Source organism: Phocoena sinus, chromosome 2 (assembly GCF_008692025.1).
Source record: "Phocoena sinus isolate mPhoSin1 chromosome 2, mPhoSin1.pri, whole genome shotgun sequence".
NCBI lineage: Eukaryota > Metazoa > Chordata > Mammalia > Artiodactyla > Phocoenidae > Phocoena > Phocoena sinus.
This window is the reverse complement of record NC_045764.1, coordinates 70,213,076-70,239,652: the sequence shown is the minus strand read 5'-3', so window position 1 is coordinate 70,239,652 and position 26,577 is coordinate 70,213,076. Positions and strand designations below refer to the sequence as shown.

The following is a 26,577-nucleotide window of genomic DNA, read 5'->3' as shown; positions in this document are numbered from 1 at the left end:
TGTGATCAAATGCAGATTCCCATATCCAGAGATTCTGATTCAAGCGCTGGAGTAGGGCCCAGGAATCTACATTTTAAACAAGTACTCCAGGTGATTCTGGTTCAGATGAGAAACTGCTCAGTCATACTGGGTTGTGGTCTCTACAGGGGGCCTGAAAGAGTGGGTCATCTCATTTCCTGAGGCCTATCTGGGATGTGCACCATTTAATTTTTCAAAGAATTGGCTGTTAACATAGAGATGGCATTCTAAACCTGGTGTTTGTCTTCCAGTCCCATGATGGGCTTGAGGCTCCCTGGATGGGAAACTGCCCTCTATGAGATGGGCCTTGCACTCCTGACTCAAGATTTCATACATATAAACGGTATTTCATGTTGTCCTAAGTGTACCAACCACGTCAATCATGATGACCAGCTTCCCTTTCCAGCTCACACAGCCTCACCCACAGCCCCCTACTTGGCATTAGGCTGAATTGTTTATGCAGGTGGCATCACTGGACTGGGGTAGGCCTTGACTCACAGTCTGGCCAAGGGCTAGGGGTGGTCTGGCAAAAAGATTCTGCCCAGCAAGGGCAATGGTAATAGGCTAAACAATCAGATAGGCTCCACCAAGAATGCAGGGAGGCAGACCTGAGACCATTTACCACCATGTAGTAAGAGATGAGAACTTATAGCAGAAATCTGTGCCCTCACTAAGGTTCCCCACTCCCCGTGGCAATGTCTGAGTGGGTACCTCCCGAGATTCCCTGCAGAAATCACCAGTAAGCTCCCAGGCGACACTGACTCTCGTTCTCTCTGAATTCCGTAACGTGAGCTTAGTGCCTGGAGAGGGGAGCGAGTGCTCAATACACATCAACTGAAAAGCAACAACAAAAAGGCACTTTCACACAGTCATTGATTCTCAAAACTATTTGGGGAGTGTTCTTTTTTATCTTCAGCCCCATTTCACATATGAGGAAACTAAAGTTCAGTGATGTTTAGTAACTTGTTAGAGATCAAAGAGCTAATCAGTGGTGAAGCCAAAACTCTCCATAAGAATATAATAACCAACTGATAACTCAAGTTCTTACTTCCACAGCAAAATCTTTTAAACCATTTCCCCCACCCCCATTAACTGCTGCCATAGTTCATATCTTCATGTTTCTAACCTCCCAACAGATCTTCCTGCCCCAGGTTTTACCTCCAATCTACCTTCCACTCCACCACCAGAGTTAACTTACCAAAATGCAAATCTGTAGTCGTGTCACTTCCTTGATTGTCTATTGCACTACAAGACAAAGGTCCAAATTCCCATGGTCTTCAAGCCCTCCATGATCTGGTCTTCCAGACTCATCTCCATCGTTCTACTCCATTTCTATCAATTCTTCCGGTTTCTTTAAAACACAGCTCTTTTTTCCTGTGTTTAACATGCCGTTTGCTTCTCTTCCATGATCCACTGTTAGCGTTCTCCAAGCCATCTACATATACACTTACGGAAGTGTATAACTAGCTCATACGCGGAAGAGTGCATAGCAAATTTATGGTTTAAAGAATGATAATAAAAGGCAATCATGTTCCCAGTTTAAGAACTACGTTACCAACCCCCTATGGGATAGTGTTCTTGTATGCCTCTGTTCCTCTGCACATGCTAGAATCTTCTTCCAGGGCTTAGACTGCATAATGAACTCATCATTTGGAACCTCAGATTCAGCTTTGCCTCCTCTGGGAAGCCTCCAATGACTCCCTTGAGGGTGACTTACTGCTTCCACTATACCTTCATTATGGCATTTATAACAGTATTATATTTGCTTATGCTTGCCTCCCCAGGAGATTGAACACACCAAATATTATTTAATCTCTGAATCTCCAGCAATCAGCATAAAGTCTGGGTACACTGCAAGTGTTCAATAAATAGGATGTTTACACAACCTGGTTTGCCTGGGAGAGTCCTGTTTATGCCTGTTGTCCAGAAACAATTAATATAACCTGCTTCTTTTTACTCATGAACATGTCCTAATTTAGATGACCAATTATCTGATCACGCTATCAATAAATGTTGTTGAATGGATGAATTAATGATTGCAGAAAGATTTTAACTGATAGAATCTAGGCAGGAAAAGCTGATTATGTAAAGATATTAAAAAATTCAACAGCTGGCCACTGCACCTCCTTCCTCCTCCAGAAGGGCCTGACTCTCCTGGAGACGGAGATGAGTTTGCACAGACCAGATGCTCAATAACCTTTACTGCACAACTACATTGAAGAATGTTACTGTATTCCTATGTTAAGAAAATCTAGATGTAAAATCTGAATTTATTGGACAGATCAATGTGACACAGATTATTACACATTATGAATGTTTATGACTTGGTGAGAAATAGATGGTAGCTAAATTTAAAGAGCTGACTTTACTCCTTGTTGAAAATCCAAAATGCAGATTAAACACTACTGAAATGGTAACATAGTCAATGGGGACACATGATTTTTAAAATTTAATGGATGCACTTTTTAAAAGAACCTCTCCTCAGTATATACACATAACAGTTAGTTGTACTTGCTCTTAGGGAAAGATACAATCTCCATGAATCTGATATTATAAATAAAAATTTAATTTAAAGTTTCTTTTGTTATTGAAATAGAAAAAGCTGTTTTTAACTACTGTTAAATGAAAAGTGGAAAGTGAGGTAATTCATCTTTTTGCCAATAATCTTTCCTTCCAACAGTGTCATCTTCTCTGAAAGCCAAGGTAATTCCTTGTAAATAAGGCTTTTAACAAATTACAAGTATGTAGTAGGTACTTGTCCATCTTCTTCCTAACTACTTGGTGCACTATTGCATAGCAACAATTTTTCTTCCCTGCTTCTTCTTCAGTGGAAGTCTGAGAGTCTGAAATCTGCACTGGCTTGGTTGAGCCAGGGAATTATTTTGGTACCAGGGATGTAAATATCCATTGTAGAAATCAGTAGCTGTTAGTGTTTTCTTGAGCATCACTGATCGAACACCAATCCAGCCATCCTAAAGGGCAAAAGACAAATAGTGACTACGCGGTGCTGGCAAAACTGGTGGTAAATTTTAGTTTATAAAACTTTTATCATGAAAAAAATAAACCAACAAATCTTTACTAAATGCCAGGCTACAGACAGCACTAAGTAACATATATGATTCTTTGACTCTAAAAGTTTATTACCGAGGAGTGATAACAAATGTATAGACCTATTTAAATCTATTTAAACATAGACAGGGAAGAATAAAAAGGTACGTTGTATTTGTGTGGTGCTTGACAGTTTTCAGAGTATGTCCATGTATCTTATTGTTACTGGTTGTCAAAATACAAGCACTCTAAAAAGTAGGCAGATCCAATATTATCCCCAGAGAAAACTGATTTTACAAGAGAAAACTGATGCCCAGAGAGTGTGAGTGATTTGTCCAAGGTGACATAACTGGTGGGACTCAAACTCACATGTTGAGACAACCCATTTCTTCTATGAGAGCAAACTGTGGATTTGCAGTATAGATGTATACAGACCGAGACATATGCACCCAGTGCTATTCCAGAATAAGTTGAAGAGAGGTTGCTGTAGGCATTCTGTATCTACAGTCTTGTGTAGGTCAGATCAATCTATCACACATTTTAAATACTCTTTCTTGAGCATGGAACATTGCACATAAATACCACATGAAGGAAAATACTCAGGAAATGGAAGGAACATGGAACACTTCTCAGGATAATGCCATTGTCTTAAAAATGAAAATGGTTTCAAAGTCATTTTAAATAGTTAAGAAATCTCCTCTCTAACCACATTAAACAGTAGAAGCAAGTAGGATACAGGCACTGTTGTAGTTCAGTGAGATACTTTGACATTACTATTTTTTTGTGATAGTCCTATTAACAAGATGACTTGTTAATTAAATTGGATTACTGAGAATATACAAGTTTCTTTTGAGAAAGAACTAAAGTTACTGAATCTTCTTTCATGGTCTGAGTAATAATAACACCTTGGTAAAACTTCATCTCTTGAAAAAAATTATACTAGAGATTCTACTATTTCTTAAGAAAATTAAACTGTCCATTGGCTCAATCTGAGGGGCAGGCAGTTGAGTGAAGTCTCAGCTCAAAATGACAAATGATATCAACTATAAATTCAGTAAAACAAGTGTGATAATGTGAAACTAAAGGAAAATGTACCTTGCAACAAACCAGCAGTATTTGTGACTGTCTGTGGTATATTACTGATCCTGGAATAACAGCCTGTCCTGTTAATTTTGGATCTAAAGACAGGGGAGGGGAAAAGAGGGATATGAGAGAGAGAATAAATAATTATGCAACTTCACGATGCTTCTTAAAAATCAAAAAACATTCTGAAAGACAGTACTAATATCGGAGGGTACACATCTGCTGATGCCCTGACTTTGTAATCTAAAACTTATGATAGAGCTGTGGTGCTCTGTGTGTATCTTGAACCCAAAGGGAAGCTTTCCATACACACAAGAAGCTATGAGTCCTTTACCCAGTGTCCCAGAGATCAATCTAAAATGTTGAATCTAGAAGTTTTGACCATTTGGGGGAAATAACTAGCTACCAGTGGAGAGACATACAGGAGACTTAGGATCTAAGCTGGCCCTTCCATCCATGACTAAACAAGTTCCAATTCCCAGATTTCTGGGGAACTCTCTGCCTTGTGGCTCACATTCCTTCAGTCCACCAGGATGGGAGGGCACTGATGGGCCTCTGAATGGACCAGGGTCATGAAATGCTACACCCTGGCCTAAGATTCTCACTGAGGTGCCCAGAGATTTTCATTATGATATTCACCAGAATGAAATCAACCTAGGAACTCTGCATTCCCTGAAAACCTTAATATAGGGAATCACAGAGCTTAAAATGGGATAGTAACACTGATCTGCCTACTTCTCAGGTTCTTATGATGATCAGAAGAGAAAATACACGTGAATGAACACTGTAAAGAATAAGACTATAAATGAATGTAAAGTATTACCATTATTGAACTGAAACAAGCTAAAAGAATCCTTATTTTTAGTAAATGGGACCTATGGTAAAACAGACACATTTTCAAATAGACTATACTGAAAACATTTTCCATGTCAGCTATTCAAAAATAAGTACCAGTGAGGACTGAACTATTAACTTCTACCACATCCAGGAGTTTAATGGTACTATTCATCCAGAGTGTCTGCAACGGAATCTGCAAACAAAATGAAAGAAGGATGATAAATAAATACACTCAACCCTGAAACCCTTTTCAACTATTTTGTGTTAATCCGGTCTGACTTCTCTCCCAATTACAGAGGAATTGGGAACTCAGTCTCTAAACCTTACGGAATAGAACATAACATGACCCTCTACATCAGTCTCCAGGATTCATTAGATCTTAAAATTAAACACTATTTTAAAATCAATGTTTATATCTTCATTAATACTTCTAGTTAAAAATCATGCTCATTTTAAAAAATGCAAGCATTACAACAACTATATTAAAAAAAAATTTAGAATGTGAAAGTATTCTGTACTCCCATCCCCAGAGGTAACCACTAATAGTTCAATGTGTATATCCTTGTATTTTTCCTACAAATATAATTATCACAAAAATCTAGAACATACTGTTTGACAAGGAACTTTTTTTACTTAACCATAAACTGTGGACAAATTTTCATCAGTACACACATCTATTTCACTCTTTAGTCTGGTGCAGTATTCCATTTTATAAAATGTACCATAATTTATGCAACAAATGCCTTTATGATGGATATTTCATAACACATTACAAAATTATGAAAAATTTTAAATGTGATAACAAATAGCCTGGTAGATATCTCTTTGAGGACTTTTATATTTCTGGAGAATAGTTGATTTTTAAGTGGACCACCAGGGTTAAAGAGTATCAACATTCTATTGTTAAACTGCCTTGATAAGAGAAGAAAAATGACAGTTTATTGCTGCTTATTATTAGTGAGGCTGAGGAGCAGTCCATATCTACCTGCACATTTTATTTATTTCTTAGGCCTATTTATGCCCTTTGCCCATTAAAAAAAACAACAACAAAATCTGAGTTATTCATCTCTTCCTTATTAATTTGTGAAAGGCTTTTATATTTTTAGGAAATTAGCCCTTTAGTCCTCAGATGTATTATGAATATTTTTCTAGTTTGTTGACTTTAAATATTCGGTAATTTTTTTCCATGCATAATTTTTTAATTTTATGGAGTAATATTTATCACTATTCTCTCATGACTTCATTGGTTCATGTCATGCTTAAAAAGGCCTATCCACGTTTATCAAATATAAAATTATTCAACTGTTCTTTCTCCCAGTTCTTTGTGGTTTCATTTTTTGAAAACACTTAAATCCTTGATCCATCTAGATTTTATTTTGATTTGAAAAGGTGAGACTTGAGGGTTCCCCCTTTTAAAGGCTGACCAGCTGTCCCAACACTATTTATTGAATAATCCATCTCACCCTTCCCCTCAGTGTGAAATGTTACCTTTATTACATTTTGATTTAAATAGGCTAACAGAAATTAACACACACCAGGAAATAAGTTCTCTCAAATTTCTGAAGTAAAGAAACAGATTTTCAGACTGCAGTTCACTCCTCTATTTCATAGACGAGGATAGTGAGGCCCAGAGAAATGCAGCTGTTTTCCCAAGGTGACACAGCTAGTTAGTGGCAGAGCCAAGGATCAGAATCTATGCTTTCTCATTCTCAGCTCAGTGCTCTTTTGATGACATTCTCTAATGAGGACATTTTACTTTCAGAACAGTTAGGTTATTTCAAAGATGTGAACGATTAATCAGAGAATTAAAGAAACCAGAATTAAGTAAATTTGAAGAAAAGTATTCACAACCTTATATATGTCATACTTTAGTAAAATATCCTCTTCTATAATTTGCTTATTTTTCTTTCATCTGCTTCTAATAAAAGTTATGAAATGACTTTCATGTGTGCTTTTTTCTTTCAAAGAACTCAAAATACTTCTGAAACATAATTACTGTTTGAAAAATGTTTATATTTACTGAGAACTATAAATATGATAGGTATAAAATCAGAATATCCCCTTCTTGTTCTTGAGGTAAAGCTCATCTTCACCTTATCATCAGAGCACTGAAGAAAGGAAAGTGATGGTAAGAAAACAGTCATTTCTGTGCCCACTGTCATTACTGTCAAAATCATATGTTGGCGTGGATTTAAATTCACAGTTTATCTCCTTTGATCTTGACAGTTGTGGACCAGGTCATTAACCCCATTTTAGAGATAGAAAAGCGGAAGCTCGTGGTTAATACATGCCAACTCTAGGAATCAAATTTCACCTTCTGGCTCCAAGATAGGAACTCCTGTTGTAGCACAAGAATCTCTCAGTGGAGAGGAAAAGTGAATTGCAGAAGATAAGAATTATTATGCAGTGTTTAACTTTTTGGGGAACTGTCAAACTGTTTTCTAAAGCAGCTGCCCCATTTTACATTTCTACCAACAATGAATGAGGGTTCCAAATTTCTCCATGTCCCTGTCAACGCTTGTTATTGTCTGTTTTTAAAAATTACAGTAATCCTAGTGAGTGTGAAGTGGTATCTCAGTATAGTTTTGATTTGCATTTCCCTAAGGACTAATGAAATTATCTTTTCATATGCGTAGTGGCCATTTATATATTTTCTTAGCATAAATGTCTATGTAGATCCTTTGCTGATTTTCTAATCATGTTATTTATCTTTTTGCTATAAAAGTTCTTTATATACTCTGGATACTAGAACCTCATCAGATATATGATTTGCAAATATCTTCTTTTGTTATGTACGTTGTCTTTTCATTTTCTTGTTAGTGTTCTTTGAAGCCCAACGGTTTTAAATTTTGAAGTCCAATTTCTCTATTTTTAGTTCGTTGCTTATGCTTCAGGCATTATATCTAAGAACCACTGCCTACTTCAAGGTCATGAAGATATGCCCCTATATCTTCTTCCAAGAGTTTTCATAGTTTCAGCTCTTACATTTAGGTTTCTGATCCATTTAGAGTTCATTTTTATATGTGGTATGAGGTAGGGATCCAAATCCATTTCTTCTGATTGTGGATATCCAGTTGTCCAAGCACCATGTGGTAAAAAGATTATTCTCTCCCCATCAAATTGCCTTGGCACCCTTATCAAAAATCAAGTGACCATAAATGTATGGGTTTATTTCTGGACTCTGAATTCTATCCCATTGAGCTTTGTGTCTCTGTCAGTATCACACTGCCTTGATTACTGTAGCATTGTAGTAAATTTTGAAATCAGGAACTATGCGTCCTGATTTCATAGGAACTTTGAAATTGGAACTTCGCTCTTCTTTTTCAAGATTTTCTGTCTATTCTGGGCCTCTTGGGATTCCATATGAATTTTAGGATAAGCCTGTCAATTTCTGCAAAGAAGTCAACTAGGAATTTTATAGGAATTGTGTTCAGTCTGTAGATCAATTTGGGGAATAGTGCTGTCTTAACAATATTAAGTCTTCTAATCCATAAACACAGAGGCCCTTCCATTTACTTAGGTCTTCTTTACTGTTTATTAGCCCTATTAGTTTTGGGGGGGTGGAATCATTTATAATTTTCTATATATAAGATTACACCATCTGCAAATATAGTTTTACATGGTTCCTTTTTTCTTGCCTAATCACCCCGGCTATAACCTCCAGTACAATGCTGAATAGAAGTGGTGAGAGTGGACATCTTGGTCTTGTTCCTGATCTTAGAGGGAACACTTTCAATCTTTCGCCATCAAATATGATGTTAGATTTGGATTTTTTTGTAGATATTCCTCATCAGGTTGAGGAAGTTCCCATCTATTCTTAGTTTGTTGAACATTTTTACCATGAAAAGTACTGGATTTTTCAAATGCTGTTTCTGCACCTACTGAGATAATTATGTGGCTTTTGTCCTTTATTCTATTAATATGGTATATTACGTGGATTGATTTTTGTATGTTGAACCAGCCTTACATTCCTGGGCTACATCCCACTTGGTCATAGTGTGTAATCCTTTTCTACATGTTGTTTGATTCACTTTGCTAATTCTGTTAAGGATTTTTGCCTTTATATTAATAAGGGCTATTGATTTGTAGTTTTCTTTTCTTGTAAAACCTTTATCTGGTTTAGCTTACTTGACTTTTGTACTAGCTGCTCCCTCTGCCTGGAATGGTCTTTTCCTGACCTTGGCATGACTTACTCCTTATTGTCTTTCAGACCTCAGCTTAAATGTCAGTTCAAAGTGGCCGTCCCCATTTAGATATCCAGTCTAAAATAGCCACCAGTTAATCTATCACGTTATTTTAATTTTCATCAAAGAGCTTATCACACCATCTGATATTTTTCTTATTTATTTATTTGTTTCCGTCTTCTCACATCACCTCTAATACCTAGAACAATGCCTGACATATAATAGGCTTTCAATAAATTTTTTGTTTAATGAATGAATAAGAGCAGATACCATTTAATGAGTACCTACTCAGATACTGTACTAGATGTTTTATATACATTATATCATTCTAATTTTCAAATGAACTAACTAAAGCTCAGAGATTAAATAACCTTCTCAAGTCTACAAAGCTAGGAAGTAGCAGAGAGAAGATGGAACCCTGCTCCGTCTGGCTCTGTCAATGTTCCTTGCCCTATGCCATTCTCTTACAGTGGGGAAAGTACAGGGTTTGACGTCAGGCAGATCTGGTTCAAAACCTGACTCTCACTAACTAGTAATGTGACCTTGAGCAACATTCAACAGCCATTCACTGAGTATCTTCTTTAAGCCTCAATTTCATCAACGTAAAATGGGATAATATCCATAACAGGAGGCTGTAATCCTCACCAAAGAACCTGGCATGCTACAGATATTCAATGGCAGTTCTCCATTTTAACCTACAGAGGAGGTCCATTAAAAACCCCACACTTGGTAGACTCAGAGTTCCAACAACATAAGATGCTATCAAAATGAAGGGAAAAAAACCCAATAAATTTGTCAAAGAACTGAGAATTTAATTCAGATATTTTAACAAGTTATTACAACTAGATTTTATATGCCATATGTAAAAATCAAGGATTTAAGAATTCAGTTGTAAAAAATGGGCCAAAGGCAGAAAGACATACTAGTAAAAGCATTGGACTAGGAGTTAGAAGATTTAGGTTCATTATTCAGTGACTGGGCACCCGAAGTTAGTCACTTCATTTTCATTCCCCTCATCTATGAAACAGGATAATAAAATTTGGCTATGGGAGATGGCAAAATATCTATTTTAAAGTACTTTGTGAATTCTAAGGCCCCTATGAAAACTTGAAGTTTAAAGAATATTTAAAAAATGAATGTCATATATTCAAAAGAACTGAAACAGGGACTCAAACAGATATGTGTACACCCGAGTTCATGAAGCATTATTCACATTAGCTAAAAGGTAGAAACAACCCAAATGTCCATCGATAGACAAATGCATAAACAAAATGTGCTATATACATACAATGGAATATTATTCAGACTAAAAAAGGAATGACATTCTGATACATGGTACAACATGAATGAAACTTGAAAACATTATGCTAGGTGAGATAAGCCAGACACAGAAGGATAAATATTGTATGATTCCACTTATATGAGGTACCTATAAAAGGCAGATTCAGAGACAGGAAGTAGAATAGTGATTACCAGGGACTGTGGGGTGGGGGGAATGAGGAGTTGTTATTTAATGGGTAGAGTTTCAGTTTGAGATGATGAAAACGTTCTGGAAATGGATACTGGTGATGGTTGCATAATAATGTAAATGTACTTAATGCCACTGAAGTTTACACTTAAAAATGGTTTAAATGGTAAATTTTATGTTATATATATTTTATCCCAATAAAAAAGTAGTTTCTTTTTTTAACATCTTTATTGGAGTATAATTGCTTTACAGTGTTGTGTTAGTTTCTGCTGCATAACAAAGTGAATCAGCTATATGCATATGTATATCCCCATATCCCCTCCCTCTTGCATCTCCCTCCCACCCTCCTTATCCCACCCCTCCTAGTGGTCGCAAAGCACAGAGCAGATCTCCCTGGGCCATGAAGCTGCTTCCCACTAGCTATCTATTTTACATTTGGTGTTGTATATATGTCAGTGCTACTCTCTCACTTCGTCCCAGCTTACCCGTCCCCCTCCCCTTGTCCTCAAGTCCATTCTCTACTGTGTCTTTATTCCTGTCCTGCCCCTAGGTTCAAAAGAACCAAAAAATAGTTATTTAAAAATAAATGAACTTCAGGATCCTTTGGTTTTGTTCATGAGATTTATTCCTAAATTAAAATATTTCAAAAGTAAATTACACACACACACACACACTCACACACACAATTAGGTAAAACTGCAATTTGACTTCCAACTTACTATATTTCCAATGGCACGATGAAGTCTGAATATTTGCTCTGAAGTTTGTTCCTCCCATTTTATACAGCTGGTAGCAGCAGAAATCTTAGGGGCTATAAGATAAAGCCAATAGCAAGAATGAATATCAGATCAGTGACCATAAATTGGTAATTACTGATACTGAATGACAGATACAAGAGAATTCATTATATTATTTTCTCAACTTTTGTATGTTTTAAATTTTCCATAATATAAGATATACACATACATACATAGTAAATAAAAGTACTAGAAGAAAACATGGGTAAATTTCTTTATAACCTAGGAATAGAAAAAGTTCTTCTATGACTCAAAATCCAGAAGCAATTAAAGAATGATAAATGTGACTACAAAAAATTAAACTTTTGTAAGACAAAAAGAAATGTCATAAATCAAGCCAAATGACAAGTTATTTGCAACTTATATCACAGTACTTTATATCTGTTTATATATATTCCATGAGAGATATATCTATAATAAATATAAATATTTATATGTAATTACTATATATATATGTGTTATATATATATATTTATATTATATTTAGGAGTACTTTGTATCTATTATATAGGTTTATTTATATCTATTACACAAAGTACTCCTAAAAACTGAGACAAAAAAGACCAAAAACCAGATAGAAAAATGGGCAAAAGATATAACAGACCCTTCTCAGAAAAAAAGAAATGCAAATAGTCCTTAAACATATGAAAAGCTCTTCAGGGCTTTCCTGGTGGCGCAGTGGTTGAGAGTCCGCCTGCTGATGCAGGGGACACGGGTTCGAGCCCTGGTCCGGGAAGATCCCACATGCCGCGGAGTGGCTGGGCCCGTGAGCCATGGCTGCTGAGCCTGCGCGTCCGGAGCCTGTGCTCCTCAGCGGGAGAGGCCACAACAGTGAGAGGTCCGCGTGCCGCAAAAAATAATAATAATAATTAGTTGTAAAGAGGAAAATGCAACCCTGAAAATTAAAAACAAACTGAAACAAAGGAACTTAACTATATATCAAACTAGATAACAAAACCACATGGAAAAAATAATTATCTCCAGTAAGTTTTGAACACAGTACTCTGACTATATACCCTTCGTAGAATATATTTTAAAAAAACTGCAGGAAAAAAAAAACTGCAGAAAAATCTTAACTCTCACTTAGTAGTTACACTTTCTGTAGTGATATTGGTGTTGTAATCTTGAAATTATTTTATGCACAGCAAATAAAAAACAGGTCAGCCTTGATTTAAAAAAGATTTTCTGTGTAAGAGAAAATACCAGGAAAACCCTGTACTTTAAAATTTGAATCAGAAACAATATGAGCTCAAATATATTTTTTTAAAGGCTTTACTGAATTTGTTACAATACTGCTTCTGTTTTATGTTTTGTTTTTTTGGCCCTGAGGCATGTGGGATCCCCCAACCAGGGATTGAACCTGCACCCCCTGCATTGGAACGTGAAGTCTTAACCACTGGACAGCCAGGGAAGTCCCTGAACTCAAACATTTTTAAAAAATATAATGCCTACCCTTCTCCACTAACACTTCATTTTGGAACACATCATTGTATTAGAACACATCATTGTAAATACTATACCCCAACTAAAATAAACAAGGGAGAGGTGGCTGATTCCAACATGGGACAGAGAATTTACAAGGTGAGCCTGGGACATTTTGCGATAGAAACAAGGAAGCGCTCAAAAACTAGCTGGGGGTGGAGGGATATCAAAAGGATTCAGGAGCCAACTTTAAGAGGCTACCTCTAGCTAAATTTGGGACAACTGGAGCAGCACAAAGCATTATGAATGTAATAACTATAAAACACAGTACATAAAAATCCACAAATCAAATGACTAAAAAAACTCACTTGCCACCATAATTGAAGGTGATTATGGCACCAACTCCCTATTTTAAAAATTGATAATTAGAGACAGAATTAAGCGTTTATCCTGCCATTTTAGGATGAATTAAAATTCATCCGCAATTAATAAGGAAAAGCTCTTCTTTACAGAACAATGTCAACTATTAAATATAAAAGGAACTGGAAAATCACCATTTTGATTTTCATTGAAATAATTCATTCAGGGAAGGAGCATCAATCCATGCTAAAATTGATACGTGAAAGGCTAGTGGGGAACCGGATATTTGCATGGTGCCAAAGTATTACCCCAGGGATTACCTGCCATTTGCAAAGGGAGAAACACATCTTTACACTGGAAAGATCTGGTGGTGGTCACCACCTCCACCAAGTGATCAAATTTAGCTTCACTAGCCTTGATGCAACCTGGTATTATGGCTTACTGATATGACTCCCTAAGACTGTAGGGGACGGAGGCGGGGGCTTCTCCGAGTAGATCCTTTAAACAGTTTTAACTTTTGAGTCATGTAAATGTCTTACATAGTCAAGAAATAAAATTACATCATAAATAAAAATAAAAAGCAACCCTTAAGGTTAAAAAACAAACTGAAACAAATATCACTGGAACGCAATATCATCTATGAAATACTCTTTCCACAAACTTTAAGCCCGAATCTCATCAAGCCTTTAGAACTTCCGATTTACAGGAACTTTAAGGCCTAGAAAAACACATTAAACAACACTGGAAGGAAAGAGACAATTGGCCTGGTCTCTTCAAAAAGTTAATGACATGGAGGGAAAAAAATAGTGGAGGAATTACTCTAATGAGACTAAAGAGACATACGACTAATTATAATTGGATCCTAGTTTGAAAAAATATACAGCTATAAAATATGTTTTTAGAGTGTCAGGAAAATTTAAATATGGACTGGCTATTCGATGCTATTAGGGAACTGTTCATTTTTCCTAGGAGATGCATGTTGAAATATTTAGGGATGAAAGGTCATGATGCATACTTCCAAATGGTATAGCAAAAATTAAAATATATATGCTACATAAACACATATATAAAGAAAATATGGCCAAACATTAATAATTGTTGACTCTGGGTTAAACAGGTATTCACTGTCTTTCAACTTACCTTTGTGTTTGGTACTTTTCAATATAAAGAATAGAGAAAATTGTTCTAATCTTTCATAAGGCTAAATGTGAAGAGGGAGAGAGACCCCTTACCAATCATTCTCTGGAAAAGGACATGCAAGTGGACATTCAATCTTTAGTCAAAATTAAGGGAAACTTGCAAGTGAGGAAGCCACAGTGTTCAGATGCCATCACAACAAACAAAACCTTAGGAAACATGTAAGAGTCTCTGCCGTCTGCACTTACCATGTGTCACCCCCTCGGCTGGCTGCTGCCTTCCACTGTTCAAACTTTCAGGCAAAGTTTTCAAAACTGAAATAAGCTTTAAAAAAAAGAGAGTAATATATTCAGGATGAAAAGAACGAAAGCAGAAATACATTACAATTCAGTACCATGAAATTACAGCTTTAAGAGCTGTGTGGCAGGGTAAAGCAGTAAATTGGCTTAAGTTGTGAGGATCCATCTACTTGGTGGAGTTTCAGTGGAGATGTTGCTCTCTGTAGAGTACAGGTCATTGATTTCCTTCCAGAGAATGCTGAGCCTCGACTGGCTATCAGAACAGCCGGTGCTCGGCCATCCACACTCTCATTCTGACTCTGAAGGAAGGCAGTGGGGACTTCGTACTCTAGAGTCACATAGTTCTGGGTTCAAATCCCAGTTCTACCACCTGCTAGCTGGGTCACTGTGGAAAAGTTATTTTACTTGTCTGTGGCCTTCAATGTCATTATCTATAAAACAGTTGAAAGCAATAGCTACCTCAAAGGTTCCTTGCGAAGGTAAAAAAAAAATAAGTCTATGAAAGTATCTAAAACAGTCTTGGCACACAAGCCAGTGCTCAATAAACGACAGACACTATAATAACAGCACTTCCGAGGTGAGTGCCTAGAATGGGAAGCATCATCTATACAGCGGGGCGTGGGGTGGAGGGGGGTTCCGCTACAGAAAATTTAGTTCAGATGAAAATCATGAATTGGGTCATTAAGCCTTTATTCACACCCTATTTTATGCAGACTCCAAAAAAAGTCTCAGAGTTCATTCACAGCTAGGGGGTCAGCAGAATTCCAGTGGTACAGATGCAAATGACTGGAACACAGGCACAGAAGTGGGAGGAAAACAGAGACTTACTTAGGAAATGATGTTAGTTCAGTTCGACAGGGGTGAATGGTACGTCTATGAGACTAAAGAGAGTGAAAATGGGAAGAATAGTCTAAAAGCCTCACCATGAAATGTAACAGACCATATAAAATCACATATTTCATTCAAAAGCTTTGATTAAGTACATACTCTGTGTAAATTCTCAAAGACTAACATAAGATCACAAAAGCCATGCTAATTTTTAGGAAGCCAGGAATAGAAACCACTTTTTAAAGAGAAGCTTAGAATCACACATCATAAAATTGTTCTTTTCATCATAACCACTTAGGAAACAAGCAGGGGGATATTGGAAAACTGTACCATGTTGGCACCCAGTCTTGACAGCACTGCTTCCAAATCCTTTGTGGTGCTCTTGGGTGGTACAGGAACCGTTTCCTGTTTGAGAATTGGGCCTACATCAAACCTACCAAAAAATCAAAAGCAAATAATAACATGATTACTGACTATTTCTTAAGATCAATATGTTTGTCTACATGAATGTTTATATACCACAAGGATAGTTTTTTTGTTTGTTCAGGTGGGTTTTGTTTTGTTTTGTTTTTTTAGGCCACACAGTGCGGCTTATGGGATCTTAGTTCCCTGACCAGGGATCGAACCCGGGCCCGCTGCAGTGGAAGTGCAGAGTCCTAACCACTGGAAGGCCAGGAAATTCCCCCACAAGGATAGTTTAACCGTGGCCATGAATGTGACTATTAGCCATTGGCAAGGAAGAAATGTAAGTTTGAAAGAAGGGAGAGCAACATTAGCATGTTACTAATATCACTTTAGTCTATCAACTAGATAGTTTAAGCACATTAACTTTTCACCATTCTCTGCATTTTCATCTGCTTTATTCTTAAGTACCATTTTCTGGTCATTTATGGAGTCAATACTTGAGCTTAACAAAATTAAATTCTAATACAGTCATTTTACTAAACTATTAAAATTTTAAAAATTAAAATCCATAAAATTAAAAAAAAGAAAGAAGGGAGAGCAAAATCTGGCCTATATTTAGATTTTAGGTTTATTTTTTCACAAAGGAAAAAGGCTGCATATCAGGGATTTAATTGCAACTACAAATAATTCTATCATTAGTAGTAAATAGTACGAAAAAAATCTCTAATTATATAATGGAAGTACGGAGCAAAGAATATGTTTTCCAAGGAAGTACAACTAGGAATTTACAATCATTCCTTCCTGTATTTCCTTTCTCAAAGGACAAGAGTTTTGCCTGAATTATAATCAATAGTGATTATAAGTAGGTGCAAGGGTATTTGCATTCCCATAAGTCTTATATTCAATATTTTATATCAAGCTCTGCAAATATTGGCCATCAGCTTTTATTAGAAATATATTTTGTTTTAAATACTTAACTTTGTGGTCTGTTAACTCTATTTTTAACCTATGAGCTTTAATAAAATGCTTATTATGAAAAGTTACAAACATTCCAAAAACAGAATGAACAGTCTAAGGAATCGCCACATACACATCTCCCAGATTTGAGAATTACCAAAGTTTCGCCACTCTTGTTTCATCTGCCCCTCCCCTGTTTTTTTTTTTTTTTGAAGTAAGTTAAAGCAAATCCCAGATATTGACTTGGTCTTGTGAACTTGTGAATTTTTCTTTTCTCTGGGGACGTTAGGTGATAATAGGCAGAGGCGTAATACACTCCTAAAACAATTTAAAATAATTGTTTCTTAGATTGTAGGTATAATTTTAAATATTTAAGACAATTATATAACACATTGGTATACAACGTATTCTTACTTCAGGTTCCAAAAAATTTTTGACCATAGAAACCAAAGCCAGCAGAACAGAGATTCATAACTAATATACAAAAATCCATCTCTCATCTACACAACATCTATACATCTGGTTTATAGAAATCCAGTTGTTAATAATTTATTAACATAAATTAATTGTTAATTGTTAATTGAATAATAATTTATTTCAATTAACAAGTTTAAAGAGACACTGTGTAAATGCCAAAACACATGTGGTTTATGTTAGAAACCAGGAAGAAACCCAGGAGTTAGAGAAATTAGTACTCTAGTACACTCTAATTTATTACTAATTTCTAACTCCTGATTAGAAATTAGGAGTTAGAAATTAGTAATGAATTAGAGTGATTAGTACCCACTCATCCACCTCCACTTCCCCCCAGGCAGACTGACATCAACATTCAACATCACAAAAAGTCTCAAGAAAGTATGCTCTACCTTTTAGGTCTAATTTGCATAATCGTTACTCCAGCAACTGTGTCTCCGTGCAAGACCGTATGGATTATAGGGGCTGGACCACGCCACCTCGGGAGGCAACTGGGATGGACATTCAAGATGCCACTGAGTCAGAAAAGGCAGGAAATTAGTATGCAAGTGGGCTTTTTACCATTTAATTTACTGCTACCTAAACTAATATGCACTTTTCATCATTAAACTTGCCCAGAAATGTTGAAAAACAGTTAAATCTAGTCTCACACCAACTGAAGCAGGAGTCAGAGCTAAGTTCAACTTTCTTACCATAAGAGACCAATGAAACTCAATTTTAAAAAGAGCAGGAACAACTATTCATTGTTCTGAAGATGTTCCAGCTTCGCAATTCGAGACATAGCTCGCAATGCCTGGGAGTTTTTAAAGACAAAAAATGTGTTTTTTACTATATGAGAAAAACCACTCAAATCCAATCGTGCATCTCAGGGATGATGTGAATTATACGTATAGCTTAGTTACATAATTACCCTCACTTCACTTAGTTTGTATATAGAGTTCCTAAAACAAGCTTCTTAAATCCCCATCTAATGATTTATTCACCTTTGCTGTTTATCCCTATACACCTTTCACCCATTAATGAGCAATTTTAATAATTTACTCATCTGTCATTAGTTTAATGTCTCCATCAGCATGAGTATACACTTGACAGTGCATATGTGTATATATATATTCTAAATTCCACTGTTCAGCCCAGTCTCATTCCTCCAACAAATATTTACTGAGCACAATCCATGTTCTGGCACTAAGTGCTGGGGATATAAGCAACAGTGAACCACACAGAAAAAAAAAAAAAATTCTGCCCTCACAGGCCAATATAAGGACTTGACTTGTATTCTGAGCAAGATGGAAAACCACCAGAGAATTTTGAGCAGAGTGACATGATCTGACTTATGTTTTAAAAGGATCACTTTGGTGTTGGGTGGTAAAAGACTGAGAGGGCCAAAGACAAAAGTGGAGACCACTTAGGAGGCCACTGCAGTATGACAGCCAAGAGTGGTGGCAGAGGAAGTGATGAGAATCAGACATTCTAGACAGATTTCAAAGGCACAGCCAATAGGATTTCCTGATAGATTGGATGCGTGGTGTGAGATAAGGAATTAAGAATAATGCCAAGGCTTTGGGTCCGAGCAACTTAAAGGCTGGAGTTACCATGTACTGAGATGAAGATTTTGGGAAGGAGCAGGTTTTGGGGTGAAAGTTCAGGAATGTTGTTTTGGACATCTTACATGTAAGGTGCCTATCAGACATCCAAGCAGAGCTGCGGAGGAGGCAGTGGGTATCAGGGGCCTGGAGTTCAGGGAGAGATCTGAACTGGAGGGACACATCTGGGAGTTATTAGCATACATATGGAATTTAAATGAGGGTGGGTGAGAGCCCATAGATAGTGATAGAGTATCACACATTTTAACAATTCATGCCACTAATAAAACCTTTTATTTTAAGAGAAAATACTAAAGAAAGCAGAATTAAGTTCAAGTTAATGCACTTTATAGATACCAGATCCATATATAAAGACCGAGGTCTCTACACTGTTTTTCCTTACAAATAAAACTTACTAGGGAAATTTAAGAATAAGAGCCTCACTCAAAAGCCGGCCAAATGAAGCTACCACTCCAACATCATATTCTCCAGATCCCACATCTGGCCACTCATACACTGGAAGCTGAGACTGGACAGCATATTGCTTCACCGGCAGTCTTTTTGGTGATGGGGAGGGAACTGTGACCACCTCCAAGTTTTCAATTAACTCTTCCCCTTTGTTTTCCCTAAATTGGAAAGATTAGAAGAAAATGTGACAGTGTTAAGACAATGTCGGAAAGCTAAACTACTTCACGCATTTCTAAGGCATTTTTATGATTAAATTAACAAAGCATTTAAGGGTAAATGATTAAAACTAGTGCAACTGAGAGACTAAAGTTTTATTTTTATTTAATTTTAATTGTTTTAAATTTAAAGAGCCACAAGTGGCTACTGGCTACTGTTTGGACTGTTATGGTTGTAGAAATTTCCTGTGCATGCAGAAACATATACAGTACAGACATCTTACACAATTGTAATATTATATATACTGTCCTGCATTTTGTTTTTTTCTCTTAACACTATGTATGCTATTATGTGAGTCTTTTTAAAAAATGGGTTAAATATACATTTGCTTGTATATGCATCAAACATTTCTAGAACAGGAAACTGAAAACAGTGGCTATCTTTGAAGAGAACTGGGGACTGGGAGAAAGAGATGGAAGGGACTGACTTTCCACTTTATATCTTTTGAATTTTTTACTATAACCACGTTATTCAAACAATACCTAAAAATATATATATATACATACGTGTGTGTGTGTGTATATATATATATATATATATATATATATATATACACACACACACACACACACACCATGGGCATCATTCCATGACATTATATGTAGCACTACCTCATTTTTTTAACCTGCTGCAAAGTATTCCAGTGCCTGGGGCTGTTTATTTATTTATTTAGCAGGTACTGCATCATGCAGGTACATCATCATAAATGTTGAGGATTTATGAGAAAAGGAATAGACAGGAGGGCCCAAAAGAAAAAGTGCAGAAGTGCTGGAGCTGCCAAGTGAAGCATCAGCAGAGCGTCAGGATACATGCAGTGAGAGATGCAGGAGGCCATACACGGAAAGTAGCATGTAGAGAGTGTATTACGGAGGTGTGCAAAGGGAACATGTGTGAAGGCAGTGTTTCAGGGTGTGTTACAGAGGGGAGTGTGTGAAGGGGGAAATACAAGGGGATTCATGAATGAGTCAACATCAGGGTCTGCTGGGAAGTATTTGTAGAGAAGACTTGATGGAGGGAGATGACAGAAATGAGTGTGAGGGTGCATCAGGAAAAAACGGAGTGGGGAAATAAAAAATGGAGGCTGGGGAAAGGAGACAGAGCAGGATATATGGGCATAGCCACCACATACCATGGACTTTCAGGACAGGCTGGATCTCAATTATTTTTGTCCAGGAAACACAATTTATTAAATTTTAGAAATACTAAATGTATACCTAAGAGTTCTGATTTATAAATTTATTCATAGGAAAACAGTTCGTTTTTGTACTATGTCTTCATTTCAGTCTCAGAAAACTGGATCCGGTTGTATACAGGGAGGCGATGGGGAGCGAAGGCGTGAGGCAAGCGTGTGCAGAGGGGATGGATGCCTGTGCCTGGGAAGAAGCCCAAAGGATTAGGTGATACAAATCAGGTGAGTAGGAGAAAGTGGAAAGGGGAGGTCTTTGAAGTCAGAGCCCGTTTTAGTACCAACCTGCTCAGCTGATGACCCTGGGCAATCTCTTAACCTCTCTGGGCTACGGTTTACATGCTAAACGGGCAGGGAGGTGGTGGGACTGGACGGAGGTGATGCAGGTAAAGCAACGAGCGCGGCCTTGGCACCGCGGGGCGCCCGGGGGCGCTCAGAGCGCGGCAAGAGTCGGGCGTGTAGACCGGACGGGACCAGGCGGGCGCCCAAGAGCTGACCGAGCACCTTCCGGGAGCCCGGAGACGCCGAGATCTGGGCCCACACCCCTCCGGCGCAGCTGCTTTCCCCGACTAGGAGTCCAAACCCTCGAGGCCGGCCGCAGTGGCTCCCCAGCCGCGTCCTCGACACCCGGGCCTCCCAGTCCCTGGCCCCGGTACCTGGCGGCCTGCAGCGCCCGCAGCGTTTCGCGGGCGAACTGGTCAGTGCCGAAAAAGAGCACCCGCCAAGGCGGCTTCTCGCGGACTCGAGCGCCCCGGCCGTCCTCCCCGCCAGAGGATCCGCTCAGGCCGAGCAGGGTTCGCCACTGAGGGCTCGGCCTCCTGCCCGCGCCGCCGCCGCCGCCGCCGCCGCTGCCGCCGCCGCCTGGCAGGGGCCCCCAGCAGCAGCGTACCAGAACCCTCATTGCCTCCGCGGGCGGCCCACCCTGCGCAGGCGCGTTGTGGTGGGGGGAGCAGGAGCTAGGCAGGAGGGGCGGGGCCGGGGAGGAAACCCGATGGGCGAGGTCTTTCAGCGACTGGGGCGGGGCTTGCCTGATTGCAGGCGCGGCAGATGAAGGAATTTGCCGGTTCAAGTGCCCCCGTGACTTTTGTTGCATTTGTTTGCACGATTTAGCCAATCTCCCCAAACAACTCTTTTGGAACAAATCATATGTGTTTTCAGACGACGAAATCTCATTTATTTATTTCTGTATCATTTTCTCAGCCATTATAACTAAATATTTACTAGAAGCCATGCTTTGGCTAAGCATTTTATATATCTGTTAGTTTAGTTAATCCTCATATCAACTATACCAGGTAGATATTATTACAACCATTTTACTGAAGAGGATCTGAGGCTCCGTGAAATTAAGGTAATTACCTATGTAGGATCCTCACAGCTAGCCCCATGTAGCTCCAAATTCTGTGATCCTAACCATTTGGCCTTCATAGCAATCCTATGTACTAGGGAAGTCAATGTCCCCTTTTTGCCCCTGAGGAAACGGAGGCTTAATTCTTGTTCGTAGTCACTCTGGTGAATCAAAGCCAGCTCTTGCCCGTACCCCGTGGGTTCCCTCCCACACCGAGGGATATCATAGAAGAGACTCTTAAGGAAAATGGGCAGGGGAAGCTGTCCTCAGAAGACCTCTAAAGATCTTTAGTGCTTAGATTCTGTATTCCTGAGGCCTATGCAGTGGCCTTCTCCTTGAGGATGGTCACTCATCCTGGCTGTTGAGTGGAGACCAGATTCTCTTCTAGTTTTACTGCCCTCCCCACCTCTCTTCCTCTCTAAATGCTATCCATTCTTCAATGCCAAGGTCAGACATCCTTCCTGAAGACATGAGCTCTTGCTTGCATGGACTTAATGTCTTTCTCTATGTGCCCTTTTAATGCTCTGTGGGGACCTCTGCTTCTCACACAATTTGGAATTACTCAGGGAGTTGTCTAATGTATGCATAGACATTGACAAATTCACCTGTGTGTTGAATAGAAAAGAGAGAGGCAAAGAGGAAGGGAGGGAGTGTATTTCCAGTGATTCTGTTCATCTGATCATATATGAGATGAGGAGCTAACTGAGATCCCAACCTTCTATTCCTACAATCAAGTTCTCTTCTAGTATCCTCTCGTAGGGTAAGTGAAATATGATTCTAATATTTTTAAAATGGTCTTTTCCCATACAACATGATCTATAAATACAACCCAAATACTCATTTAGGTTTTCACCTTAGACTCTGGCTGCTGTCTAAAGAGTGACTCTTCGTATTTGTCTTTATGTAATTTCTCTCCTTGAGTTAGAGGGCCTGAATTATGCTACAATTTATTTTTGGCAGCCTAAATTCTCCACAGGTAGCCCCGCCCCACAGAGCTGCCTTGAGCCACTCACAGCGCCCTCTGCCGAGCACATACCGACGGCTCAGTCTGAAGGGCCAACGCCAATCTGTTTTCTTTCCTCCATAGAGTTGGCTCCTACCGCCAACATCTAATTTTCTAGTGGGTGGTCTTTTGATTTTTAGTAAACTTATTTTTTAAAAACTGAACATGATTTTATTGTAACGGCTTAAGTTTTCCCAAGATGCTAAAATGGAAATCTTTCTGAAACTCTTGGTGGTAAATTGGGTTTGTATTGGGGGTGGGGGAGTCCATTTCCAAGCCCAGACAAATCCACGTCTGGAGCTACTATAAAGCACACAGAGAAAATGAGGACGTTAGCTCCTAACGGCAAGGAGTTTTAGGTAAGAAGTTAAGACGCCCAGAAAGCACATCCAAGAGGACTGGGCTATAATAGAACCCAGATAAATCCTAATTTGGCTGGTGCTCCAGTTTCCAGAAATTTCTCTCCCCTGATGAATGGAGTATGTGTGCATTTGAATCAGTGAAACTACTCCAGTTTCTGAGTCTGGGTGACAAGAGGTTGACAGAGAGGAAGAACTGCTTGGTGGTAACCATGATGACTTTCAGCTTTGCTTTGAAACTGAAGTGATGAGACAAGCAAGTGGAGATGTTTGGTAGAAATCTAGAATGTGGGACTGGCTTCCATGACTAGGGCGGGTGAGAGAGCTGATCCTGGAGTGTGAGGAAGCAGGAAACATCCCCTCTCCCTCTTCCCCATCATCCCACCCTAAACCTATGTGTGTATGACTTCTGAGGAGTCGGGAGACCTGCCACAGAAAGAGAGAGAGAGAGAGAGAGAGAGAGAGAGAGAGAGAGAGTGTGTGTGTGTGTGTGTGTAATTAGCCCCTTGGTGTTGAGAGTCAAAAAGGGGAGCAGCCGGAGCCCTGGGAAAGATGAAGCAGGGGCATGAGAGGAAAATGGTCAGAAGGACTTCCCCCATGGTCCAGTGTTTAAGACTTGCGCTTCCACTACGGGGGGCAAGTGTTCAATGCCTGGTCGGGGAAGTGCCACATGCCGCGCGGTGAGGCCAAAAAAGGCGGGGTGGGGAGGGGAGATTCTGGTTGGTATGTGGCTGATGCTTGAGTCCACAGAATTCCTGCATGTGCCCTGGGAGGCAATGCCACATGTGACCAGGGGGAGAGTTGCCATACACAGACATCGCGCCAATGTCAGTGGCAGGAACTGAACGGAGGGACGCAGGCCAGTGATGCCTTCTGGGATGCGGCCCCTTAGTGCGAAGTTCATATACGGCCATCTACTGCCTGTGGTTGCATCAGAAGCCCACAAGGGGGCGCTGCGCACTAATTTCCCATCACAGCGTGGTGGACAATTACACACGCTTCAGAGCTTCTGACTCCCGTTTGTCTGTCTGACAGTCTGTGTTGTTAGGGCCCTTTGTGGTCTCAGTAGATATCACTTCCTAATTTGTCCAGCTGCTCTGTAAAGCAGCAAGGCCACCCGCTAGGGAAGGACCAGGACATGCTGGCCATCCCCATCTCTTAACACCCGCCTCAGCTCTTACAGATAATACACAAATGTTAAAGAGGCAGTTCTATGCAACAGATTCTCTCCCACCAGGGTGGCCTGGGATGCCTTTCCGTCCCAGGGAAGAGCTTAAGAGGCAGTGTGGGCCCACAGGACTGGGTGTCCTTGAGGAGAGAGACTGGGTGTCCTTGAGGAGAGAGACTGGAGAGGTTACATGACAGTTGAAGGATGCCAGAGACCCAGGAAGGGAAGCCAGATGTGGTATTATAGGAATGAGAAGCAGTCTAGGGATAAGAGGAAGGGTTAAGAAAGTTTCTTTTTGCTGCCCATAGTCAACCTAGTAAAGCAAGAGAAATATCAAAATAGGCTTAAAGAGATCAAATCATAAAATCTTTGGTTGTTTCTCAGCCCCTTTCCCCCAAGCAAAAGAGCTGTGCTATATTAACAAAGGGAGAGTACAATTTCTTTTTATAAACTACCTTTGCCTATCCACAAGGAAATTGACAAGATAGTAAAGCCTCTCACATTTAATGGAGCTCATAATTTGACTAGTCTAGAGACTGGTTATCACTTACATAAATTTAGAACAAGGGTTTCAAGAACTCTTGGGAAAATAAAAGGAGGAAGAAAGAAACAATTGTCCAAAAAGAACAGTATATTTTAGTTAATAGAAGGTGTCTGGGACTTCCCTAGTGGTGCAGTGGCTAAGAATCCGCCTGCCAGTGCAGTGGACACCGGTTCGAGCCCTGGTCCGGGAAGATCCCACCTGCCGCGGAGCAACTAAGCCCGTGCGCCACAACTACGGAGACCACGCACCACAACTACTGAAGCCCGTGTGCCTAGAGCCCGTGCTCTGCAACAAGAGAAGCCACTGCAATGAGAAGCCCGCTCACCACAACGAAAAGTAGCCCCCACTCGCAGCAACTAGAGAAAGCCCGCGCACAGCAACAAAGACCCAATCAGCCAAAAATGAATAAATTAATTAATTTTTTAAAAAAAGGTGTCTGGTTACTAAGACAACATAGGAAATGAAAGATATCCAAATAGATATTAGACTAGCCCTGAGAAATCTTTCTATATAAGACTTAAAAAAATAAATTTGTTTATTTTTTATTTATTTATTTTTGGCTGCATTGGGTCTTCGTTGCTGTGCGGGCTTTCTCTAGTTGCTGTGCACGGGCTTCTCATTGCAGTGGCTTCTCTTGTTGTGGAGCACGGGCCCAGGCACGAGGGCTTCAGTAGTTGTGGCACACAGACTTAGTAGTTGTGGCTCGAGGGCTCTAGAGCGCAGGCTCAGTAGTTGTGGCGCACAGGCTTAGCTGCTCCGCGGCGTGTGGGATCTTCCCCGACCAGGGCTCGAACCCGTGTCCCTTGCACTGCAGATTCTTAACCACTGTGACACCAGGGAAGCCTTTCATTGCTTTTTATAGCTGATTAATATTCCATTGCTTATTCAATTCATCAGTCGAGGGACATTGGGTTGTTTCTACTTGTTAATTATTATGAATAATACTGCTATGAACATTCATGTGCAAGGTTTTGTGTGGACATATGTTTTCAATTTTCATGGGTATAGACCTAGGAGTGGAATTGCCGGGTCAAATGGTAACTTCACATTCTTCTTTTAGAAGAACTGTCAAGGTGTTTTCCAAAGTGTCTGCACCATTTTATATTCCCACCAGCAGTGTATGACAGCGTGCCAGCAATCTTTTCTGATACTTCAGGGAATTAACTCATGAGTTCTGGCCTTTTGGTGTGAATTGACTTTGCCTGGCAGGCTGTACCAGAGCACTTAAATCCCAGAATCTCTGGAACTCCTTTATCTAGAAGCAGATAAAATTTTAAACATGGACAGCTGACCCAATATTTGCCTACAGAGAATTCATCATGTAGGACTGAATGAAACCAGTGACAGAATGTAGATTGCATTGTCTTGGAATGTTTTTGGTACTTTTC

General features: G+C 39.2%; 1 protein-coding gene across 2 annotated transcripts in view; it reads right to left on the bottom strand.

The window, feature by feature from the left end:
* Positions 1-2,440: 2,440 nt before the first annotated feature.
* MTFMT (mitochondrial methionyl-tRNA formyltransferase) overlaps positions 2,441-26,577 on the bottom strand; it is a 37,174-nt gene continuing 13,037 nt past the window's right edge. The window contains exons 1-9 of one of the 2 annotated variants that reach the window (XM_032624786.1): positions 21,427-21,709; positions 19,317-19,526; positions 17,710-17,832; positions 15,812-15,914; positions 14,603-14,678; positions 11,358-11,449; positions 5,101-5,179; positions 4,162-4,244; positions 2,441-2,990 (exon numbers count right to left, since the gene is read on the bottom strand). In XM_032624786.1, coding sequence (XP_032480677.1) covers positions 2,805-2,990; positions 4,162-4,244; positions 5,101-5,179; positions 11,358-11,449; positions 14,603-14,678; positions 15,812-15,914; positions 17,710-17,832; positions 19,317-19,526; positions 21,427-21,671 — 1,197 coding nt within the window. In that variant the 5' untranslated portion in view covers positions 21,672-21,709 and the 3' untranslated portion in view covers positions 2,441-2,804. Of the gene's footprint in view, positions 2,991-4,161; positions 4,245-5,100; positions 5,180-11,357; positions 11,450-14,602; positions 14,679-15,811; positions 15,915-17,709; positions 17,833-19,316; positions 19,527-21,426; positions 21,710-26,577 lie in introns of those variants that run through there. The other variant, XM_032624787.1, reaches the window with a different exon arrangement.